At 36.6% G+C, this 19,588-nt stretch overlaps 2 protein-coding genes and 1 long non-coding RNA gene across 3 annotated transcripts; 2 read left to right on the top strand and 1 right to left on the bottom strand.

The window, feature by feature from the left end:
* The first annotated feature begins 1,147 nt into the window (after positions 1 to 1,147).
* LOC127495413 (uncharacterized) lies at positions 1,148 to 2,418 on the top strand. Its single transcript, XR_007925119.1, has 2 exons — positions 1,148 to 1,572; positions 2,082 to 2,418. It is a non-coding gene; the product is annotated as an uncharacterized LOC127495413 (long non-coding RNA).
* A 162-nt stretch (positions 2,419 to 2,580) lies between these two features.
* si:ch211-105f12.2 (RIMS-binding protein 2-like) lies at positions 2,581 to 5,745 on the bottom strand. Its single transcript, XM_051862241.1, has 5 exons — positions 4,776 to 5,745; positions 4,483 to 4,645; positions 4,261 to 4,364; positions 3,030 to 3,101; positions 2,581 to 2,910 (listed from the first exon to the last, which is right to left on the bottom strand). The coding sequence occupies exons 1-5, from the start codon at positions 4,980 to 4,982 to the stop codon at positions 2,845 to 2,847; spliced, it is 612 nt and encodes a 203-aa protein (XP_051718201.1). The 5' UTR covers positions 4,983 to 5,745; the 3' UTR covers positions 2,581 to 2,844.
* Positions 5,746 to 10,585: 4,840 nt separating this feature from the next.
* On the top strand, positions 10,586 to 17,311 carry ywhag2 (3-monooxygenase/tryptophan 5-monooxygenase activation protein, gamma polypeptide 2). Its single transcript, XM_051861623.1, has 2 exons — positions 10,586 to 10,840; positions 15,292 to 17,311. Exons 1-2 carry the CDS (start codon positions 10,754 to 10,756, stop codon positions 15,946 to 15,948), a joined length of 744 nt encoding a protein of 247 aa, XP_051717583.1. The 5' UTR covers positions 10,586 to 10,753; the 3' UTR covers positions 15,949 to 17,311.
* The last annotated feature ends 2,277 nt before the right edge of the window (positions 17,312 to 19,588 follow it).

The following is a 19,588-nucleotide window of genomic DNA, read 5'->3' as shown; positions in this document are numbered from 1 at the left end:
GGAAATAGAAATTGTAGAACATGCTTTGATTAGATGCATTAAATATGTACAGGAAATAATTAATTTTATAAGACAATTGCAAACATTTGGTATTACATATTTCAATTTATGCAATATTTTAAAGATCAGATCAGAAACTGGCAACCCACCAATAAATCCACAAAAGAAGAAGAAAATGTGAATAAAAGCCTAAATTCAATCTGTTCATCATACAAAGCGATCGTGTCTCTTTAGTTTACGACTTCTTTATGAACTTTTTGAAGCGTTAAAGTATCACTTGCGCTGCTGTCCTTGGAGGGGCAGAAAGCTCTTAGATTACATTAAAAAGATCTTCATTTGTGTTTTGAAAATGAATGAAGATTATACGGGTTTGGAACGACATGAGGGTGAGTAATTCATGACAGAATTTTCATTTTTGGGTGAACTAACCTTTTAAACAAATTAAATAAACTAGTGAAAATGTGAAAAGTATGTTTACTTTCTAAAAGTCCACAGATCCAAAACTGCCAATATTTGAAGAATCGCCCAGTTAAATTTCATGGGATGTCTGTAAATTTCTTTTTTACAACACTAGGTCCATTATCATTGTACATCATAGAGAAGTGTCTGCACATCCCCCACTTCCTTCTGTGCGTGTCAAACGAGAGTTTGAGGTTTGGGTTGTCTAGACAACCAAGTCCATCTCGTGTACATCATGTTCAGGGAAATGGGAGAGCGGCCTCCTGTTTATCAAAGTATATGCTCAGGGGAGTCTGGGACAAAAGTGTTTAAATCGGAGCATCTGAGGAAAATGACACAGAAGAAAGAGTGTTTTACATATGATTTGATAGTCTCGTATCGGTTCAATTATCTACGTGCACATGCCCAATATTTCAAAAGGTCATAACTGTTTAATTTTATCAGCATCTTACCGTAAAGCAATGTAAAATTAGCAAGCAATGATCTTAAATTACACTCAAATGACATTTATATGACACATCACCACACCCTCATATTTGTCTCAAAGTATATGTAATATGCTGATGAAACAGTGTGGTTTTGCACAACACAGCAACCACCCCTCCCCCTCAGGAAAGAGCTGCAAGCAAGATTATGCTTCATATATTTAAGCCATTGTGAAGCTATTTATAATAACTCGCACAAAACGTGTACATCTTCCATTGATGATACTTTCCCATACACAGCTGTTATTTAAAATGACGGAATATTGTATTTTAGTTTAAAGAGACAAAGTCAGACTATGTGGAAGCTTGATGCAATCTGATCACATGTTTACTAGACTTCCTCTTTATTTCTTTGTGTGATTTTTATGTATGCTAAAGACCAGACTTTATTCTGTCATTTCTGATCTGACTTTTATCGGTTAAAATGCCCTTAAAAGGAATTGATTTGAGTCTGTCTTCGAACGAAACTTGCTGTAGTCCAATAGGCGTGCGAATTTGTGCATCTTTAAGACATGCGACTGCAGGGCCTCTTCCTGTGGTTTGCACCATGTGGCCTAAAATGTGTTAAAAGGCGACAACTTCTTTCTCTTTTCTCTGTTGTTTCCGGGATCAAGTTGGCAGAGTACTGGTAAGTCGCTGCTCTTTGGTTTAATCTAAAATATTGGATAAATATTACTGTTTAAACTTGGGTTAAATAATATAAGATTGTAAACTGCTCAGCGTGATTGTGAATATAATTAGGTGAATTTGCTATAACTTTAAAATTATGAAAAAATAAATAAATGCACACTCATTTTTAATTTTACACATTTATTTTTTACTAGTAGTTTTAAATGGCAATAGCAAAATGTAATAGTCAATTTAATTTCAAAGGTTCAGACTGAATTCATTTCACATATATAAATACATATATATTTTTTTTATATAGAAAGCAGCAAAACTGGAGGTATTATACAATATAGTGTTTTAGATTAGTTCATTACACATGTAATATTGCATTTTTACCTATATAGGCAATAAAATATTATTCTAAACTCCTTTGTGGTTTACAGTAACTCACTATGAACAAATGAAGTTGATGCAGCTGAACATCCAACCGTATTTAAACATGATTTGACATGATTTAATTTCTTACAGATTGAACAAATAGCTGTGAAATGAACATTTGGAGCACATGGGGATAAGAGGAAGCATGTAACGATTGAGAAGAGGCGGGAACTTCAGAGGTACAGTGCAGTCACTCATAAAGTAGACAGCACTACTAAAGGTCTCTACACAGTGTAGTGTTTCCTACTTTATGGATGAGTGTACTGTTGGCTGCGATGGAGCTGCAAAGATGCTGAATATGAATGTCTCATTTATGAAATATTAATAAAGATTGTGTTTCAAGTGTTCACCTGTATGTATGCACATTAACTTGTATAGGCAACTATGAAATGGGAAATTAAGTAATAAAATGAAGCGAAACTGCGTATTTATGTGCGAAGTTCTTCAAATAACACAGGCAAATGATATTACAAAAATAGCTTAAATCATATAAAGACATTAGTAGTGAAAAGAAGATATGCTTACTTATAAAGTAAAAAATTATAATTATTAAATTACCATTATCAGTAATTTAAGGGTATAATACACTATCTGCTTCCCATTATTCAGAAATTAATTCCTTTTAATGTACTTACTTGAGCTAAAGGTAGTGAATATGCAGAGGGAAGGTCGAGTGCATTAAGGGGGCGCATACAATACTGTCATGTACTGTACATTATAGGAAAAAAGACACTTTATATGGTAAAAAATGAACAGAAAAACAAAAAGCAATACTGGAGCTGAATTCAGTAAAGTGGGTTAGAATCAATCTGAGGTCACTCTTCTGTTCCTGATTTATGGTTGATCTTTTCATTCAATCCCAAGGCAGTGGTTGCAAGAAGTTTGATGGCACAAGACCTCGATAACCATGTAGATCCCCCTGGATCAATAAAACATTCATTCTTTAACTCATGATCTTTAAAAAAAAAAAAAATTACATATAATATTATTTTAAATAATCTAAAAAATAATACATATAGACAGAGTCATAATACTCACATAATAAAATCCATCACTGTCCATTTCCCCAAAAACATATATAATGTCTCCTGCACGAAAGGGAAGCTCATCCTAAAGAAGAAAACAACCAAAATACACTGATTTAAAATTATATTTGATATTTTAAGATTCATTCATGTGGTATTTCATGAAACAAATTGTCAGTAAATAGCTAGGATGTTGCTAGTATGTCTAGTTTATGTCCTGATTATTATTTGTTATATTGATATAATATTTTCATATAAAAAAAATCAGCAGTAATATCTGAATATTATTTGATAATAGTTTCAAAATTGTAATATATAAAAACATTAGGCTTATTAGATTATTAATAATTTCAATATTAAAATATTTTAACAATTAAATATTTCATTATTAAAATAATATATATATATATATATATATATATATAAAATAAATCATAAAAATAAATAATTTTTTTTTTTTTTTTTAAATAACACACACACAATGTTGGGGACATGGGGACTTTCCATAGACATAATGATTTTTATACTGTACAAACTGTATATTCTGTCCCCTACTTCTAAACCTACCCTCACAGAAAACTTTCTGCATTTTTATATTTTCAAAAAATATTATTCTGTATGATTTATAAGCTGTTTTTCTCATGGGGACCAAAAAATGGCCCCACAAAGACAAGGGGTTTGGATATTGCCATCTTTGTGGGGACATTTTGTTCTCATAATGTAGGGGTTGCCAGGACCACACACACACACACACACACGTTGGGGACATGGGGACTTTCCATAGACATAATGATTTTTATACTGTACAAACTGTACACTATCCCTACCCCTAAACCTACCCATCACAGAAAACTGTGCATTTTTTGAATTTCAAAAAAACACAGTTTAGTATGTTTTTTAAGCCATTGGGGGACCAAAAATGGCTCCACAAGGACAAGGATTTCAAATATTGCCATCTTTGTGGGGACATTTTGTCCCCATAACGGGTTTACCAGGACCACACACACACACACACACACACGTTGGGGACATGGGGACTTTCAATCGACATAATGATACTGTACAAACTGTATATTGTATCCCCCTTGTCACCTTTGTGCCCATAACGGGTTTACCAGGACCACACACACACACAAATATGCACAATTAAGAGCACATGGAGATATATAAAAAAAATATATATATATTTTTTTTACAATATTTAATGGATGTCAGGGAATCAAACAACAGGAAAATGCAATCACCTCAATGTCCATGTTTGGAGAACTTTCCCAAGGGTCATAATCAAAAATGGCCACCATCCTGTGGACCTTCGCACCATCCGGCACACTAGAAGTTTCACTGGGTGCTAATATTAATAGTACAAAGTATCCATGAATCAATCAATAAATCCATATTAGTTTAATACTTTTAATAATTACGTGGATAGTTTTATCAAATAAAAAATACAGACAAAAAATACTTGCCTATAGAAGGCGTCTCCTCTGGTAAAAACCCCTGCTGGAACAGATGAAGTTTAAGCTCTCCGTCTTCCACAGGAATCTCAGATACCATGTTGCTTGGCACAAAACCAAAGCGACCACCAGTCTCCCCACTGTAGAAACCGTCAGCATCTTTATCTCCATATACCTACAAGAGAACATATCCCACTGACTCTGAGGCTTCCCATCACAACATGAGCTAAGCAGAAATGATCTGAAGATGACGCATTTATGACTGATTGTGAATTGAGATAAAAAAACCAAAAAAACATCTTTACTTTAATGATCTGTCCTTGTTCAAAAGGCAGTTCCTCCTCCATTGTTTCAGGGTTTGGTGACATCAATGCAGGGTTGTATGAGAACAGAGCCACAAAGAGGCGTACATCCGGCTCATACATTTCCCTCTCTGATTCCCACCTCTCTATATCTTCTGGTGTAGCAACCCTAAGACCATCTGGATATAGATAGACATCCAGCCCAATCATTCCAGTCTTCTTCCTCTATGCCTGTGACTGCCCATCTGATGTCCCCTCAGTAGGCAGACAGGTGGTTATCAAACACCCATATGCTCCCTATAGCTTTAGTATTAAGAGAGGTAAACAAGATAATCTGCCTGAGACTAATCCTCTTGGAGGAAATGGATCAGTTTTACCTGAAACGTCTCCAACTGCAAACCTGAAATGTCAAAGTCCTTTTTTTTTAAAGATAGTCTACAGAATTCTTTAGTGAATGAACAAAATTCATATCACGGTCAGAAAGGACGGACTTGAATCACTGAGGAAAAGGAATAAGACTCTGCCAGTGGATTTGGCCCAGTCCTGCTGCTCACAGCCATGCCGATTAGCTGAGCCATCCGTTCTGAACTGTGCCAAGTAGAGCTAGCTGTTAACCGCATTATCGCCAAGGAAGTAACCCAGCATGTCCTTTTCACCTTTTCAGGACAATCCTTTGTGAACAAAAAAAGGTTTGCATGGACCTACCCAAGGAGAACCAAAAAATATTGTGCAGATATCTATAAACCAGATGCTACGGTCATAGAAAAAAACTTGATTCAGGGTTCTGCTGTTGACTGGTAAGGTAAAACAGCATCTATTCTATTCTATTCTATTCTATTCTATTCTATTCTGGAAATTCCTGTTTGTAATTACTAACAGTGTTATTCCTAACACTTACATATTATATTCTATTATATTCTATTCTGGAATTTCCTGTGTGTAATTACCTTATTCCTGACACCTATTCTATTCTGGAATTTCATATATGTAATTACCATATTCATGACACTTCCGTATTCTGTTCTGTTCTGTTCTGTTCTATTCTATTCTATTCTATTCTATTCTATTCTGGAATTTCCTATTTGTAATTACCATATTCCTGACACTTCCATATTCTATTCTATTCTGGAATTTCCTGTTATTAACATATTCATGTCACTTCCATATTCTATTCTATTCTATTCTGTAATTTCCTGTTTGTAATTACCTTATTCCTGACACTTACATATTCTATTCTATTCTGTTCTGCTCTATTCTAATTCTAATCTATTATAGAATTTTCTATTTGTAACCATATTCCTGACACTTCCAAATTCTATTCTATTCTATTCTGTAATTTCCTTATTTGTAATCACTATATTCCTGTCATTTCCATATTCTATTCTATTCTATTCTATTCTATTCTATTCTGGAATGTCACATATGCAATTACCATATTCCTGTCACTTTCGTATTCTATTCTATTCTATTCTATTCTGGAATTTCATATATGTAATTACCATATTCATGTCACTTCCATATTCTGTTCTATTCTATTCTGTTCTATTCTATTCTATTCTATTCTGGAATTTCCTATTTGTAATTACCATATTCTATTCTATTCTGGAATTCCATATATGTTATTACCATATTCATGTCACTTCCATATTCTATTCTATTCTATTCTATTCTACTGTGTAATTGCTTGTTTATAATTACCTTATTCCTGACACTTACATATTCTATTCTATTCTGTTCCATTCTAACCTAATCTATTATAGAATTTTCTATTTGTATCCATATCCCTGACAGTTCCAAATTCTATTCTATTCTATTCTGAAATTTCTTATTTGTAATTGCCATTTCACTGACACTTCCATATTCTATTCTATTCTATTCTATTCTATTCTATTCTATTCTATTCCATTCTGCAATTTCATATTGGTAATTACCATATTCTATTCACGCTCTCATATTCTATTCTATTTTATTCTGGAATTTCCCATTTGTAATTACCATATTCTGACACTTATTTAAGTGACCATGTATGGTTGTTCCATATTCTGGCCAGCTTTATCTGTCATACTTTTCAATTACCCACTTATAAAGACAAATGAATAAGACATTCATAAAGAGAATGTTAAAGATGAGTTAAACTTTGTGGCAAATTCCCCATGTGACAGCTAGCCCCAGTCTCACCTATTTAAGGGATACAAATTGCACCCGTCTTGTAAAATGACCCATATGAAGAACCAAGTTGTTTGTCTGTTCCATTGGTCTAATATATCTATAACCTTTCTGAGCATGGAGACACACAAAACATGAGACACTATCCTGAATGTTATCATAATTGTGTCATCCCCAAAATCCTCCACTCCATACAGGAGGGGTGCTAGAAATGGTAATAGGGGGTGACTCATTCTCCCATATTGCATTTGTTCTTAGAAGACCTCTAATGTGCCATCATCATCACTGCTGATAAGTGGCCTCTTGACTCCCATATAAGGACTATTACATCATGAGTGAGGCACCTATATGGCAAGCCATTTTAACATTTATTCTTTAAAACTAAACATTTTCTATTTTACATTAGTAGTTAGTAGCATCTACTGGTTGTTTTATTAGCACTTATTTATTAGACAAATACCTATTTATGAACACTAGTATATATATCAACTGTTACTAGTAGCATTTCTTCTGATGTTTTATTTGTAACATTTCTATCGTTGCTTTACTTGTCATATGCAATGACTAATCAAAATTGTTACTTTATAGTTGTTACTAGTTCGTGCTGCTATCTTCTAGTAAGATTTAAAATGTGACTAGTAACAACTGGAATTCACATTAGTGTCCAATATACAGGTAATAGTGTCCATCAAATTAGTACTAGATAAAATTGTATAAACACTAACAGCAATTTAAACAGTTACAATCAACTAAATAATAAGTTCTATGTCACTGGTACTGCTGGAATAGATGCCAGAAACAACTGAAATACATACTAATCAGAAGTGAATAATGACATCTGTGCAGTACCGCTGCTCCCTATATGCAGAGTTTGCGTAGGGCACCAACTGTCAGTGGGGCACCATCTTTCTCTCTCTCTCTCTCTCTCTCTCTAAAAAAAAAAATTCTATATTAATTTTAATCACAACAACATAGATATAAAAACATAAATATTTAAAATAGTTACTTGTCATTATTGTACAAGTACTAGTATGTAGCAAATAATCAGAGAACTCAATAAATAGGCCTATAGACCTATTTTGTGTTTGTAAACAGCGATGACTTTTTGTGGGCGGAGCCTACCTGGTGGCAGAAAATGACAGTTCTGCAGTAGCAGTCTGTGGAAGCCATGGAATAAAAGAATAAAAAAAGTTAATTTCGAGTTTATATCTCAGGATTCTGACTTTTTTTCTCGCAAATCCGAGTTCATATCTCACAATTCTTAGAAGGAAAAAACTGAATTCTTTCCTCAGAATTGCGAGTTTATATCCCACAATTCTGACCCTCAGTCTTGTGATATAACACAATTGCGAGTTATAAAGTCCGAACTGGGAGATATAAACTGGCAAATGCGAGAAAAAAAGTCAGAATTGTGATAAAAATGCTATAGGCTACGTTTAAAAGTTATCTACAGTGCACAGCATAAATGAGTACACTCCCTCTGAACAAATACAAAAGGTGTATTTTCTTTATGATCACTAATACAATTCATGGAACGATGGCAAAACTAAAATGTATTAAACATATACATAATAAAAACTGAGAAATATATGTCATTAATAGCCATAAAACAAGTAAATTAAATTTTGTTTAAATTAAGGATTGCAGAAATGAGTACACCCTAGATTTAATTCAACAAATGTATAATATTCTAGTATTTAGTATGCCCTCCATAATTTTGAATATACTGCTCTGACCCTTCTTGGCAAGTGTACAAGTTCATGACAAGTTGTCACATCTGTCCTTTTTAACTCCTGGATGATGAGCTCCTTAAATGCCCTGATCTTTAATGGGGAGTGTTGCTCAACTCGTCTCTACAGAATCCCCCACAGGTGCTCAAGAGTGTTAAGATTGAGTGCAATACATGTCCACAGAAGGTTTTTCACCTTGGGAGAATGCATATCCTCAATGTCATGTTGAAAAAAATGCCCAACAATGCAGGGAATGAGGAAAGGGTAACATCTTCTGTTTCAAGTTTGTGTATTAAATTACACAGTGGTCTGGGAATTCATGACAGCATTGATAAAGCACAACTCCCTCACACCTTCAGCACTCATACATCCCTATATAAGAGCTTTACTACCACTGAACTTTACTGTGGGAACCAGGCACTTCTCACTGTACTCCTCCTCTAGCAACAACATAACATTTTGGATGCTGTTAGATTCAAAATGATTGATTTGGTCACATGAGACCAGAGTATTGATTCCCAGAATCTATATTTTGTAAATATGGACTTTGGAAATGGCTAACTGACTCTATTGTGCTTTGGCTACAGTAGGTCGTTCCAGTGAGAACAACAACCATGCATGTCATTTCTGCAGGCTGCATCTTACTCTGTGAAATAAACAATCACTCTTTTCATAGCTTTTGCTGGCTCTGAGACACTCGCTTGTAATTCTCCTGCTCTTTGTCTAGCAAAAAAATCCCTCATCACTAAATGAAAGCTTAAAATGAAGGCCTGATTATTTCAGGGGCCTTGTCACAAGTCCATTGTTTTTGAATTTCTGTGTTACTTTTGCTATATTTTCACACTTAAAACAATGATTTGGTAATCCTCTTGTAGCACTGTCCTCTTTTGTGCTAAGAAATAAGTCTCCTGACAGTTCTCTACCAAGTGGTTCCATTGTTGTCAGCATTAAGTCTGAGAATGATTCAGTGGGCTATATAACACTTTTAATTGTCAAGAAATGACTTCTCTTTAAATGATTTGGTTCAACATACTTACCTGTTGATCAAACATTGCCTTAAACTTACACCAGAAAATTTTTATTTCGTTTTATTTAGTAACTTTTAGGAGGGTGTACTCATTTTTGCTACACAACATTTTATCACCTTGATAAGAAAATCTTATTTTCCCGAATAATTTTGACATGCTTCTTTGGTAATTGATGAAGCAGACTTGCTGGAACATTATATCTCTAAAGAACCCTAACATGTCTTCTAAGTAATTGAGTAATTGCTGACTTTCAGAAGTTTCAGAGGGGGTGTACTCATTTATGCTGTGCACTGTATGTAAAATATTATAGGTTTAAATATTATTTCATGCTGTAACTGCTATGTATGTATGTCCCCTATCAACTGCATATGTGAATATTATGTCGACTTACTGTTCACATCAAATTCATGCTTTAATAGTAGACTAATCATTGCAGGTTTCATCAGTCCAGTCTGTGACTTGCAACTTAAACATCTGCGTTTAGCTTCAATGGGCGTTTTCAACGACGGTATTCTATAAAAATGAAGACTAGATATTTTTTTCATTCCGATTCTGACATCCAAAGGCACAACAAAACATTTTTCTCTTTTTCTGTGGATTTTGCCCATTTTCCTCCATTTGTTACCGCAATTTTTCTGCCACCACTATGCACGCACAGCTGCAAGTGACGTAACTGACGTCTGCTCCAAATTGGTCTATTAGTTACTACTAGTCAATATTGGTAGGTATACATGGTGTCTAATATATATATAAAAAAGGTACTGTCACTGTTGGATTGCTTACTATTAATTAAAAATGCGCTAGTAGCCTAACAGAAGTTGCTAGTTTAAAAAAATAAATGTCTTGCCAGCTTGCCATAGCACCCACGTTTATAGAACCCTGACGTAGCCCTCCAGCGCGTGAGGAGGGGCGAGGGTGGCCCGTCGGCACGAGCGCAGACAGCAAGGAACAGCTGCAGAGAAGCTCTCGTTCATTGAATTACACCGCATAGCTCATACAATATTACTGTTTCCTCCCCAAAAAACAAATAATATCGTCCAAACCATAACCATCCAAAATGGTTGACCGCGAGCAGCTGGTTCAAAAAGCCAGGCTGGCTGAACAGGCAGAGAGATATGATGATATGGCAGCAGCCATGAAATCGGTAAGTCATTCTTTTAATATACCCTTGGGGTTTTATTCTTTTGATAGTTTAGTTTGACCAACAGGTCGCTAAATCTATCTATCTATCTATCTATCTATCTATCTATCTATCTATCTATTTGTCTATGTCTGTCTGTCTGTCTGTCTATCAATCTATCATATAGAAATAATATAATATGGTGGTATAATTGTCGTATTAAGCTCGATGCATTTGCAGGAAAAGGGGTAATGTTGAATTATCACATGGGTGAAGTGACAGTAAAATATTGCATGTAGCCTAGCTTTAATATGCCGTCGTATAATAATTTTGGGGTGGTGATCTATGATAAATCAGTGCTTTATTATTGAGAGTGCAGTGGATCGGGTGTAGACTGTCTGGATCTTGGGCGGTGCCTCCTGTCTTACCCGAGCCCACACTCAAATGAATGAGACGACACATGACAAATGTATAAAGATCTGTTTCAACATCGCTTTCAGCGTTAATGGGGGGAAAAAAAAATGCACTTTATTCTTTTTTTAAATCGTTGACATACTGCATATTCATGGTCATAAACGCAGTGTATAGACTAATATTTGAATTTACACTAGAAATAGGCGTTTTGTCATTCCTGTTCACAAGCATAGTGTATTGTCATAAACACATTTTATGTTCATTTTCCATCATCAGCAAGCATATATAAATTCCAGCTGCCTTTGTTTTTTTTTCCTCATGCACCCTCATAATTCAGTTGTCTTCCCATATTCATTTTCTACATATGGCAGTTGTTAAGATATTTCCTCTAAACCAACGTTAGAGGCAGCAGCATTCCTTCCAGAATCTTCCATCCTTGTCATATTGCAGTAAGGTCCATGATTCAGTAAGGTCCATGATTCCTTCTTGTTTTAAACCCACAGATTTATATAGTATTAAAGGAAACGTATCTCCTCTATAGTTCTTATTCATAGTGAATATTATTTCTGTTAAATATTTTAACAGTGTTTGAGGGGTTAGCATATAGAGCACCGAAATGAAATCATTGAAGGCCTTAGGGCTTCTCGAGAGGGGTGGGTGGGGGGGAAGCAAACATCTGCATCTTAAGCTCTAACGCTTCTTCACGTCAGCATCCTGACTATATTCCCATCCGAGTGAGGGCATTTAGAAGACTCTAGTCGTACATTGGCTTATGGAGATTAAGGAGGACCCCTCCGTTTCTGCTTTGTCAAGTGCTGACATCATGCTTTTTTTCTGGAGGGGTGTCATCTAGCATCTCTTCTCTTATTTCTTGAGTGATTGAATGTTTCTTACCCACGGCAATACGTTTCAGACTTAATTACAAATGACATGTCTACCTGTATACTCTTTACTTTATGACCTCAAAAGAAAGATTTGCATATAGACTACAATGCAAAAATCTACTTATTTATAATCTAGACCAGATGTGTTAGTGCTCATTAGCCATGTTTTACATAAAATTGAATACCAAAATGTTCAATAAGTGTGTTGATCGATTCAGATCAATTGTGCTAAAATGGAAATATTTTCTTACCGCCATATTACTTTGATCTAAATCCCCAAATAATGACTGTTAAAAGCAAGGTTCTCATCCTTTGAAGGATTGTTTTGTACAATTTTAGCTTCATGGATCTATGAAGGAGATTTAAAAGCAGTTTGACTCTAAAGTTACTTCGGTCCCATGGATAAAAGCCCATTTAGCCACAGAGCTGATGGGAAAGTGCCCACAAGCCTCCATTATCTTGATGCATTCAGCCAAATAGATGAGCAGCAATAGGCCGAGCTTAAAACTTCACATCGGAGTAAGATCATCCGGCTTTTTACTTAAAATTTGTGAACGACTGCCTTATGTGTAAATATTTGCATCCGATTGCAACACGGCTACCAAGATAACAAGGTTACCCCGTCACCCACCACAACTATCCGTTACTATCTGTCTCCGAGAGGAATGCCAAATCTGTGTTGTGCACAACTTGTGTACCCAGACATAAATAGCTATAAGTTTGTTTCCTTTTTAAATAAAACCCTTTCATATCCTCCTGCCTGTGTTTCGCTATGAGTCTCGTCTTCCTGTCCTACCAGTGTTCCTGTTTTCTGCTCTGATCTTTATTGAAGCCGTCTTTGAATTCAATTCTCTTTGTACTCTGAGGGAATAATTTTAGCTGAAATCTAAAATCAGAAACCTTGATCTGAGGCACAAAGTGTTTTATTGCACATGGGTACATGCATACAGTTCCTTCATCATTACAGAAAACACATTACAAACACATATTATGTAAGTGCACCACAAATAGGTTCTGACATTGTGACTAGAAGGAGATCTCTAATTGAAATAAATGAGTGATTTTTGTGAGATCACTCGTTTAACATACTTAATATGTTTGTCCCAGTTTGGCAAGAGAAAAGGTCAGAGAGAAGGCCACCGTAACACATGAACTGCCACACAGAGATCGTGTTAACTTACACTGCAGCTGCCCTGAGGGGTATGTGGGAACATTTCGCCTCCCGCCCCTGCCCCCTATCCTCACCCTGCCCCCACTCCCAGCTGAAGTGATTTCACCTCTAGAGCATTGTGTAGCGCTAGCGCTCCGTCATCTCGCTAGATAGAGTTGGACTACTGTACAAAATGAGACTATTGCCATGGAAACTGCACTTGGCATATAGCTTGAGCTCATGGCTGCACAATGCATTCAGCTGATGAAGCTCTGTGTGGAAATTATCATTATGCAACTGAAAAATGAAGCATTGTACGTTCATTTTAATGTCAAAGTCGGCATGAAACTGAAGTTGCGATCGTCTTTACTTCCCTATTGCGACATATATCCGAGTGAAATGGGTTCTCGAATGAGAACAAATGTAGGGCATGACTTTATTTTGTCAGTGGAGAAATGATCGGATTCTATTGGTCGATCTCATGTGAGTGACAGGTTGTCCCGCCCTCGTGCCATTAAACACATCATCAGAGAAGAGAAAAGATGTCGCTGCAAGAGGGAAAGGAAGTTATTTTAATTAAAGGTTATGAGGACACATGAATTAAAAATAAATAATGATGTGCATGGATATATTATTTATAATGAACACTGCAGTATTCCATAAAAAAACCAAGAATTTCCATTTTGATTTAATGGTGAACTTAACCCTTAAATGCATGAATGTTTCACCAATCATTATTACATATTCTGGTCTTTAGCGGATGGATCTCTACCTGTCGCAATAATATAAAACTCTCCTGATATTAGATTAACAATTACAGAAGAATAAAATAAAGCATATTTTGATATCTTTTGGAGCTTGGAAGGGTTCAGTTTGAGCAGATGTTTTATACCGTCATCACTGTCCTCGTCAGAGCTCATTTCCCAGTCCGTTCAGCATCTGGCTTATATTCGCGATCTCAATCATATTCTCAAAACTATCATTTTCAACATCTTCACAATCAATATTTTGATCGCTGACAGCTTCTTCACTAGAGTGAGTGACAGTGACACTAATATTTGATTTTTGAAGAGTAAATCGCTGAGCCATTTCAAGTTTTGCTGATGATACTTCCTATTCTTTTGTTTTCTGCCTGCGGTAACTATGAGTGAAACGTCACTTCATCATTGTGTATCAGACATTGCCACCTTGTGGAATAAAGGTGAATTGCACTTATTCATCAAAGATTCAACTATTGTTGTGCAGAAAAACATATACTATTACACACCTCGGGTCGTTAGGGAAAACAGGAATTAGCCTTTCGCCGGGAGTTTGACTGACAGGCGATCTAATCAATCATAGCCGAATCCGCCATTTTGACCGACAAAGCAGTCAGGGGAGTTAGTAGATTTATGTCGGTGGACTAGAACTTGAAAAAATGGTGTGTACTGACGTTTTTACGCGGTTGAAAGAGCATTCCTTCTGATGTTCATTCATGTTTATTTGATGCTATAAATTAACTAGTAGGAACGGGAAGAGATGATCGGTTCACAAGCTGCTTGAACTGAGGCGCTACAGCGATCTGTCACGACACATTAAAGTGCCACAAAATGATATTTGTTGTTTAAATTTGTTTTAGAAATTACAAAATTTGAGACATTGTTTTATATCAAAAGTAACCTGCTCTGTCTCGTCTGTCGACACGTTGTCAGTGTCCTCTTTGCTCCGCGATGTATTTTTCACTGCGTGAGAACATGATGCCGGACATAGCAACAGTAACTAAAGGGAACAGTCAATTCTTTTAAAAAAATTTTTCTTGTTTATAATGAATTGATTGAGAAATACTAAGAAGGTTGATGTCTAACTTAAAAAAATGAATGAGGAGGAGGGTAGTGAATGACGTCCCGGGTCACTAAAGACCCGAGGTATGCGTTTAAGGGTTTTTAATGTAAATTTGCTCAACTTATGAAGAAGGCATATCTGTAATTACCTTGTTGGATGTTGTACATCTCTTTCCTCAAATGGCGTTCTATTTGCCTCCTTCGTAGGTAACCGAGCTGAACGAGGCCTTGTCCAACGAAGAGAGGAACCTGTTGTCAGTCGCCTACAAGAACGTGGTAGGCGCTCGCCGCTCATCCTGGAGGGTCATCTCCAGCATTGAGCAGAAGACCTCCGCGGATGGCAATGAGAAGAAGATTGAGATGGTGAGGGCCTACCGCGAGAAGATTGAGAAGGAGCTCGAGGCCGTGTGCCAGGACGTGCTCAACCTGTTGGATAACTTCCTGATCAAGAACTGCAGCGACACCCAGCACGAGAGCAAGGTCTTCTACCTGAAGATGAAGGGAGACTATTACCGTTACTTAGCTGAGGTGGCCACAGGCGAGAAGCGCTCCACCGTGGTGGAATCTTCCGAGAAGGCCTACAACGAGGCTCACGAGATCAGCAAAGAGCACATGCAGCCCACTCACCCCATCCGGCTGGGATTGGCCCTCAACTACTCGGTCTTCTACTACGAGATCCAGAACGCTCCGGAGCAGGCCTGTCATCTGGCCAAGACGGCCTTCGACGACGCCATCGCCGAGCTCGACACCCTCAATGAGGACTCCTACAAAGACTCAACCCTCATCATGCAGCTCCTCCGAGACAACTTAACACTGTGGACGAGTGACCAGCAAGACGAGGAGGGTGGGGAAGGCAACAATTAAAAGTAGAAAACCTCTCTATCTAGTTACATAAAAATGGCTGGTGGACTTTGGCAGCAGCTTTTGCCATGGTTTCCTCTGCAGCAGCAGTTCTTTATTTTTCCACGAGTTTAAAGAAAAAAATATCAAGGGTGGTAAAGGGGGGGCTGAAGTCCTAGTTTGAATATATACAGAAATATATATAGTTGAATGGGCCTCCCTCTTCTTGGTTCTCTTTGACATTTGCCAAAACCACTGAAATGTCAGTCAATCAGCCGGAAGCGGTGGTTGTTGGTTGGGAATGGCAGCCTCACACTGGCATATGGACTGATGTATTTCAAAGGGATGCTGCTTATTTATGTTTTGGGTAGTAGAAATGCATTTCAAAAGAGGGTTAGGTGGTGTTCGAAGGATAGAAATAGTATTAAATGGTTCCAGTATTAGTCACGAGTTGATCTGTTCGAATCATCTTGTTTGCGCTCAATTAATTGAACTGGAAATCAAGTGAATGAAATTGTGTTCTTTGAATGCACCAAAACAGATTTCAGTCATTGTCATATAATCATAATAATCAGTCTGATACTACTGGAACCATTCACTTTTTGAAGGACAGAGACTGATCTGGATGGAAAAAAAAGAAAAGAGAAAAAAAAAAAAAAAAAAAATAGGAAAAATATTGCAGCTTCAAAGTTTGTGGTTTACTTCTGTGTTTAATTTATTTTTGCACTTGCCAAGTATACTGTTTTGTCAGTGTAAGATAATTACAACGATACTATCAATGATTCAATATTGTGCATGCTGGTGATGTATTTATACAATAGCTTGACTTTATTAACTTATATCTTGGATGTTATGTATTCCTATAATTGAAGAGTAAACTGGCTTCTTATTGTTTATTTATAATTTATCAGTTTTCGTTTTGATTTGCTATTCCAAAATTGTGATTGTTAACAATAAATCGATCTGTTATGGGCGTTGCCGTTGTGACATGGAATGTTTTTTCTTTAGCTAGGCTGATTTTTGAAAAACACTACTGATCACTTAAATGTACCGGTGTTTTTCTTGGTAAATTGTAACCATGACATTGTTAAGCAATGTTTTGCTCTCTGAGTGCTCTTCTTGTCATATTATGCACATTGAACGTGTGGTTTAAACAAGTGACGTTACCGAATCAGTGTTTCCGTGACCGATTCAGAACATGGACCATAAATTGTCTTTGGCAGTATTTTTAAAATTCATTCATTTGCCTTTTTCCTTTCAATATATATATTTATTTTTTTTTACTTTTAGCTGTATCCTGAGTGACAATATCTTGAATGTGAATAACTATGTAGCAGTTGCACAAGAGCCAAAATAATTATAACAATAAAAAGACAGAAAAAAAGAACTCAAGTAGTCATAGATGCATCATGTCAATGCTGGTTGTGTGTATTACTCCTGTATTATACAAACAATTACTCAAAATACTGAATTACACCAAAGTCAACTTTCTATTTGCAATGTCAAATCGAATTTTTTTTTTTGCCTACTGTATTTGCATTCATCTCAACCAATCTGAAGTTAAGCAGCATTGTAAAAGATTTAAAGGGATAGTTCACCAAAAAATAAAAATTATCCCAAGATTTACTCGCCCTCAAGCCATCATAGGTGTATATGACAATCTTCTTTCAAACGGACACAATCAGAGATATATTTAAAAATATTCTGGCTCCTCCTAGCTTTATAATGGTAGTGAATAGGGGGCGAGATTTTGAAACCTTTAAAAATGCATGCATCCATCCATCATAAAAATAATCCATACGGCTCCAGGGGGTTAATAAAGGCCTTCTGAAGGGAAGCGATGTGTTTTTGTAAGAAAAATATCCATATTTAAAACATTCTAAACTAAAATAACTAGCTTCCGGCAGACGGCCGCAAGTCGCCTTGCGCCACAAGAGTAACCCCAGATGCGATGCATGGGTCATGGGTTACTCTTCCGTTGCAAATCGATGTGTACGGCCATCTGCCAAAAGCTAGTTACTATAATTTATAAAGTTTTAAATATGGATATTCTTCTTACAACAACACATCGCTTCCCTTCAGAAGGCCTTTATTAACCCACTGGAGCTGTATGGATTATTTTTATGATGGATGGATGAAAGAGCCAGGATTTTTTTCAATATATTTAGGGCTGCACGATTTATCGCAATTGTCACACTCGATTTGGCAAAGGCTGCGACTATTTTATGCGCAGCTTGTCAGAGCTGTACGGCACTGTGATCAGTAGTAAATGCTTCTCCGTCTGAAAGCCAGAGAGCGCTCTTGCGCAGAAACTCTAAATATGCCCTGCCGCAGAAGAACATAACACGCGTCATATCGCTGTAGCTGAATAAACAGAAGATTGAAACGCTTTGATTGATTAAACATGACTAATAAACACACGACTGCCTTATTCTGCGTAAGAAGCCACATCATCTCACAGAAGGACGCTCAACTGTCGTTATGAAGTGAGTTTGGAGTAAAAACGTTATTAAATGTTGTCTTTTGTTGGACAAGATGTTAATAAGTGCTTCTCATGTCTGGAAAGATGTTTGACGCGTGTTGCTTTTTCAAATCTACATTATAAGCGACTCAAACTCGCAGTGCTTTCAGATTTATTAGCATTTGTAGCCATACTTCATTGACAAGCCGCGCATAAAAAAAAAAAAAATTCATAATCGCACTAAGAATCGCATTTAAGTTCAATGTTTTTTTTCGTATTGTGCGATAAATTGTGCAGCCCTAGATTGTGTCCGTCTGAAAGAAGATAGTCATATACACCTAGGATGGCTTGAGGGTGAGTAAATCATGGGATAATTTTCATTTTTGGGTGAACTATCCCTTTAAAAAGCACAAGATTCCAACAGGTTCAAACACTGGTGAATCCAGACCAAATGGTTTTTCTCTGCATTGCACCTACTATCCATGATTAGTGTTCAGCACTGCATTGCAGAGCTCACCTCTCCAAACTATAATAATGTGCTTGACATACAGTACGAATGTGTCTTGATAATGACCATATTATTGGCTTTGGTTAGAGTATGCACGCATTAAAATGATTTGATCTTTGATGAGAGTAGAAACTGCAAAGATATGGCTGACTTTCTTCCTTTGAAGGTCACATGACCAACCTGCATCATGCATGCCTTTAGACATTTCCATTTGAATTCATCTTCAGCATGACTAATTATTTGAATAATTATCTCACTGATGCTAAACTCGGATCTCTTCCGATGTGTGACTGCCACATAAATTGCACCTGAAATGACACTTTCATTGCATTCATACGATTTCCGTTGAGTTTATATCTGTTTCTTTTTCATATTGCGGAGGTAAAACAAACTTACACGCTGAATTGCTAGCTCTTTCAACATTCTGCTGCAGCCTCCTACAGCAACCCACACCCAGTAGAGCAAGAGATGAATTTCTCTGCTCAAAATGCTCCACAATAACAGCCAATTGCAGGCAGCGTGAGCTGTCATATCCACCAATCCAGTGCATGTTGCTAGGGCTGGAGAAAAAACATCCTCTTTCTCATTGGCACTGTTCAGACATCTAGAACAACCTGCAAAGAGATAAACATCAGAACATCAGAGACACCATTAAAATTCAAGGGAAACCTGTCTCCCCTCGTTCACATCGGGAC

The sequence above is a fragment of the Ctenopharyngodon idella genome, chromosome 15, assembly GCF_019924925.1.
Source record: "Ctenopharyngodon idella isolate HZGC_01 chromosome 15, HZGC01, whole genome shotgun sequence".
In the NCBI taxonomy this organism is placed as follows: Eukaryota; Metazoa; Chordata; class Actinopteri; order Cypriniformes; family Xenocyprididae; genus Ctenopharyngodon; species Ctenopharyngodon idella.
Note: the sequence above shows the minus strand (reverse complement) of the source record. Positions and strands in the feature narration are given on the sequence as shown.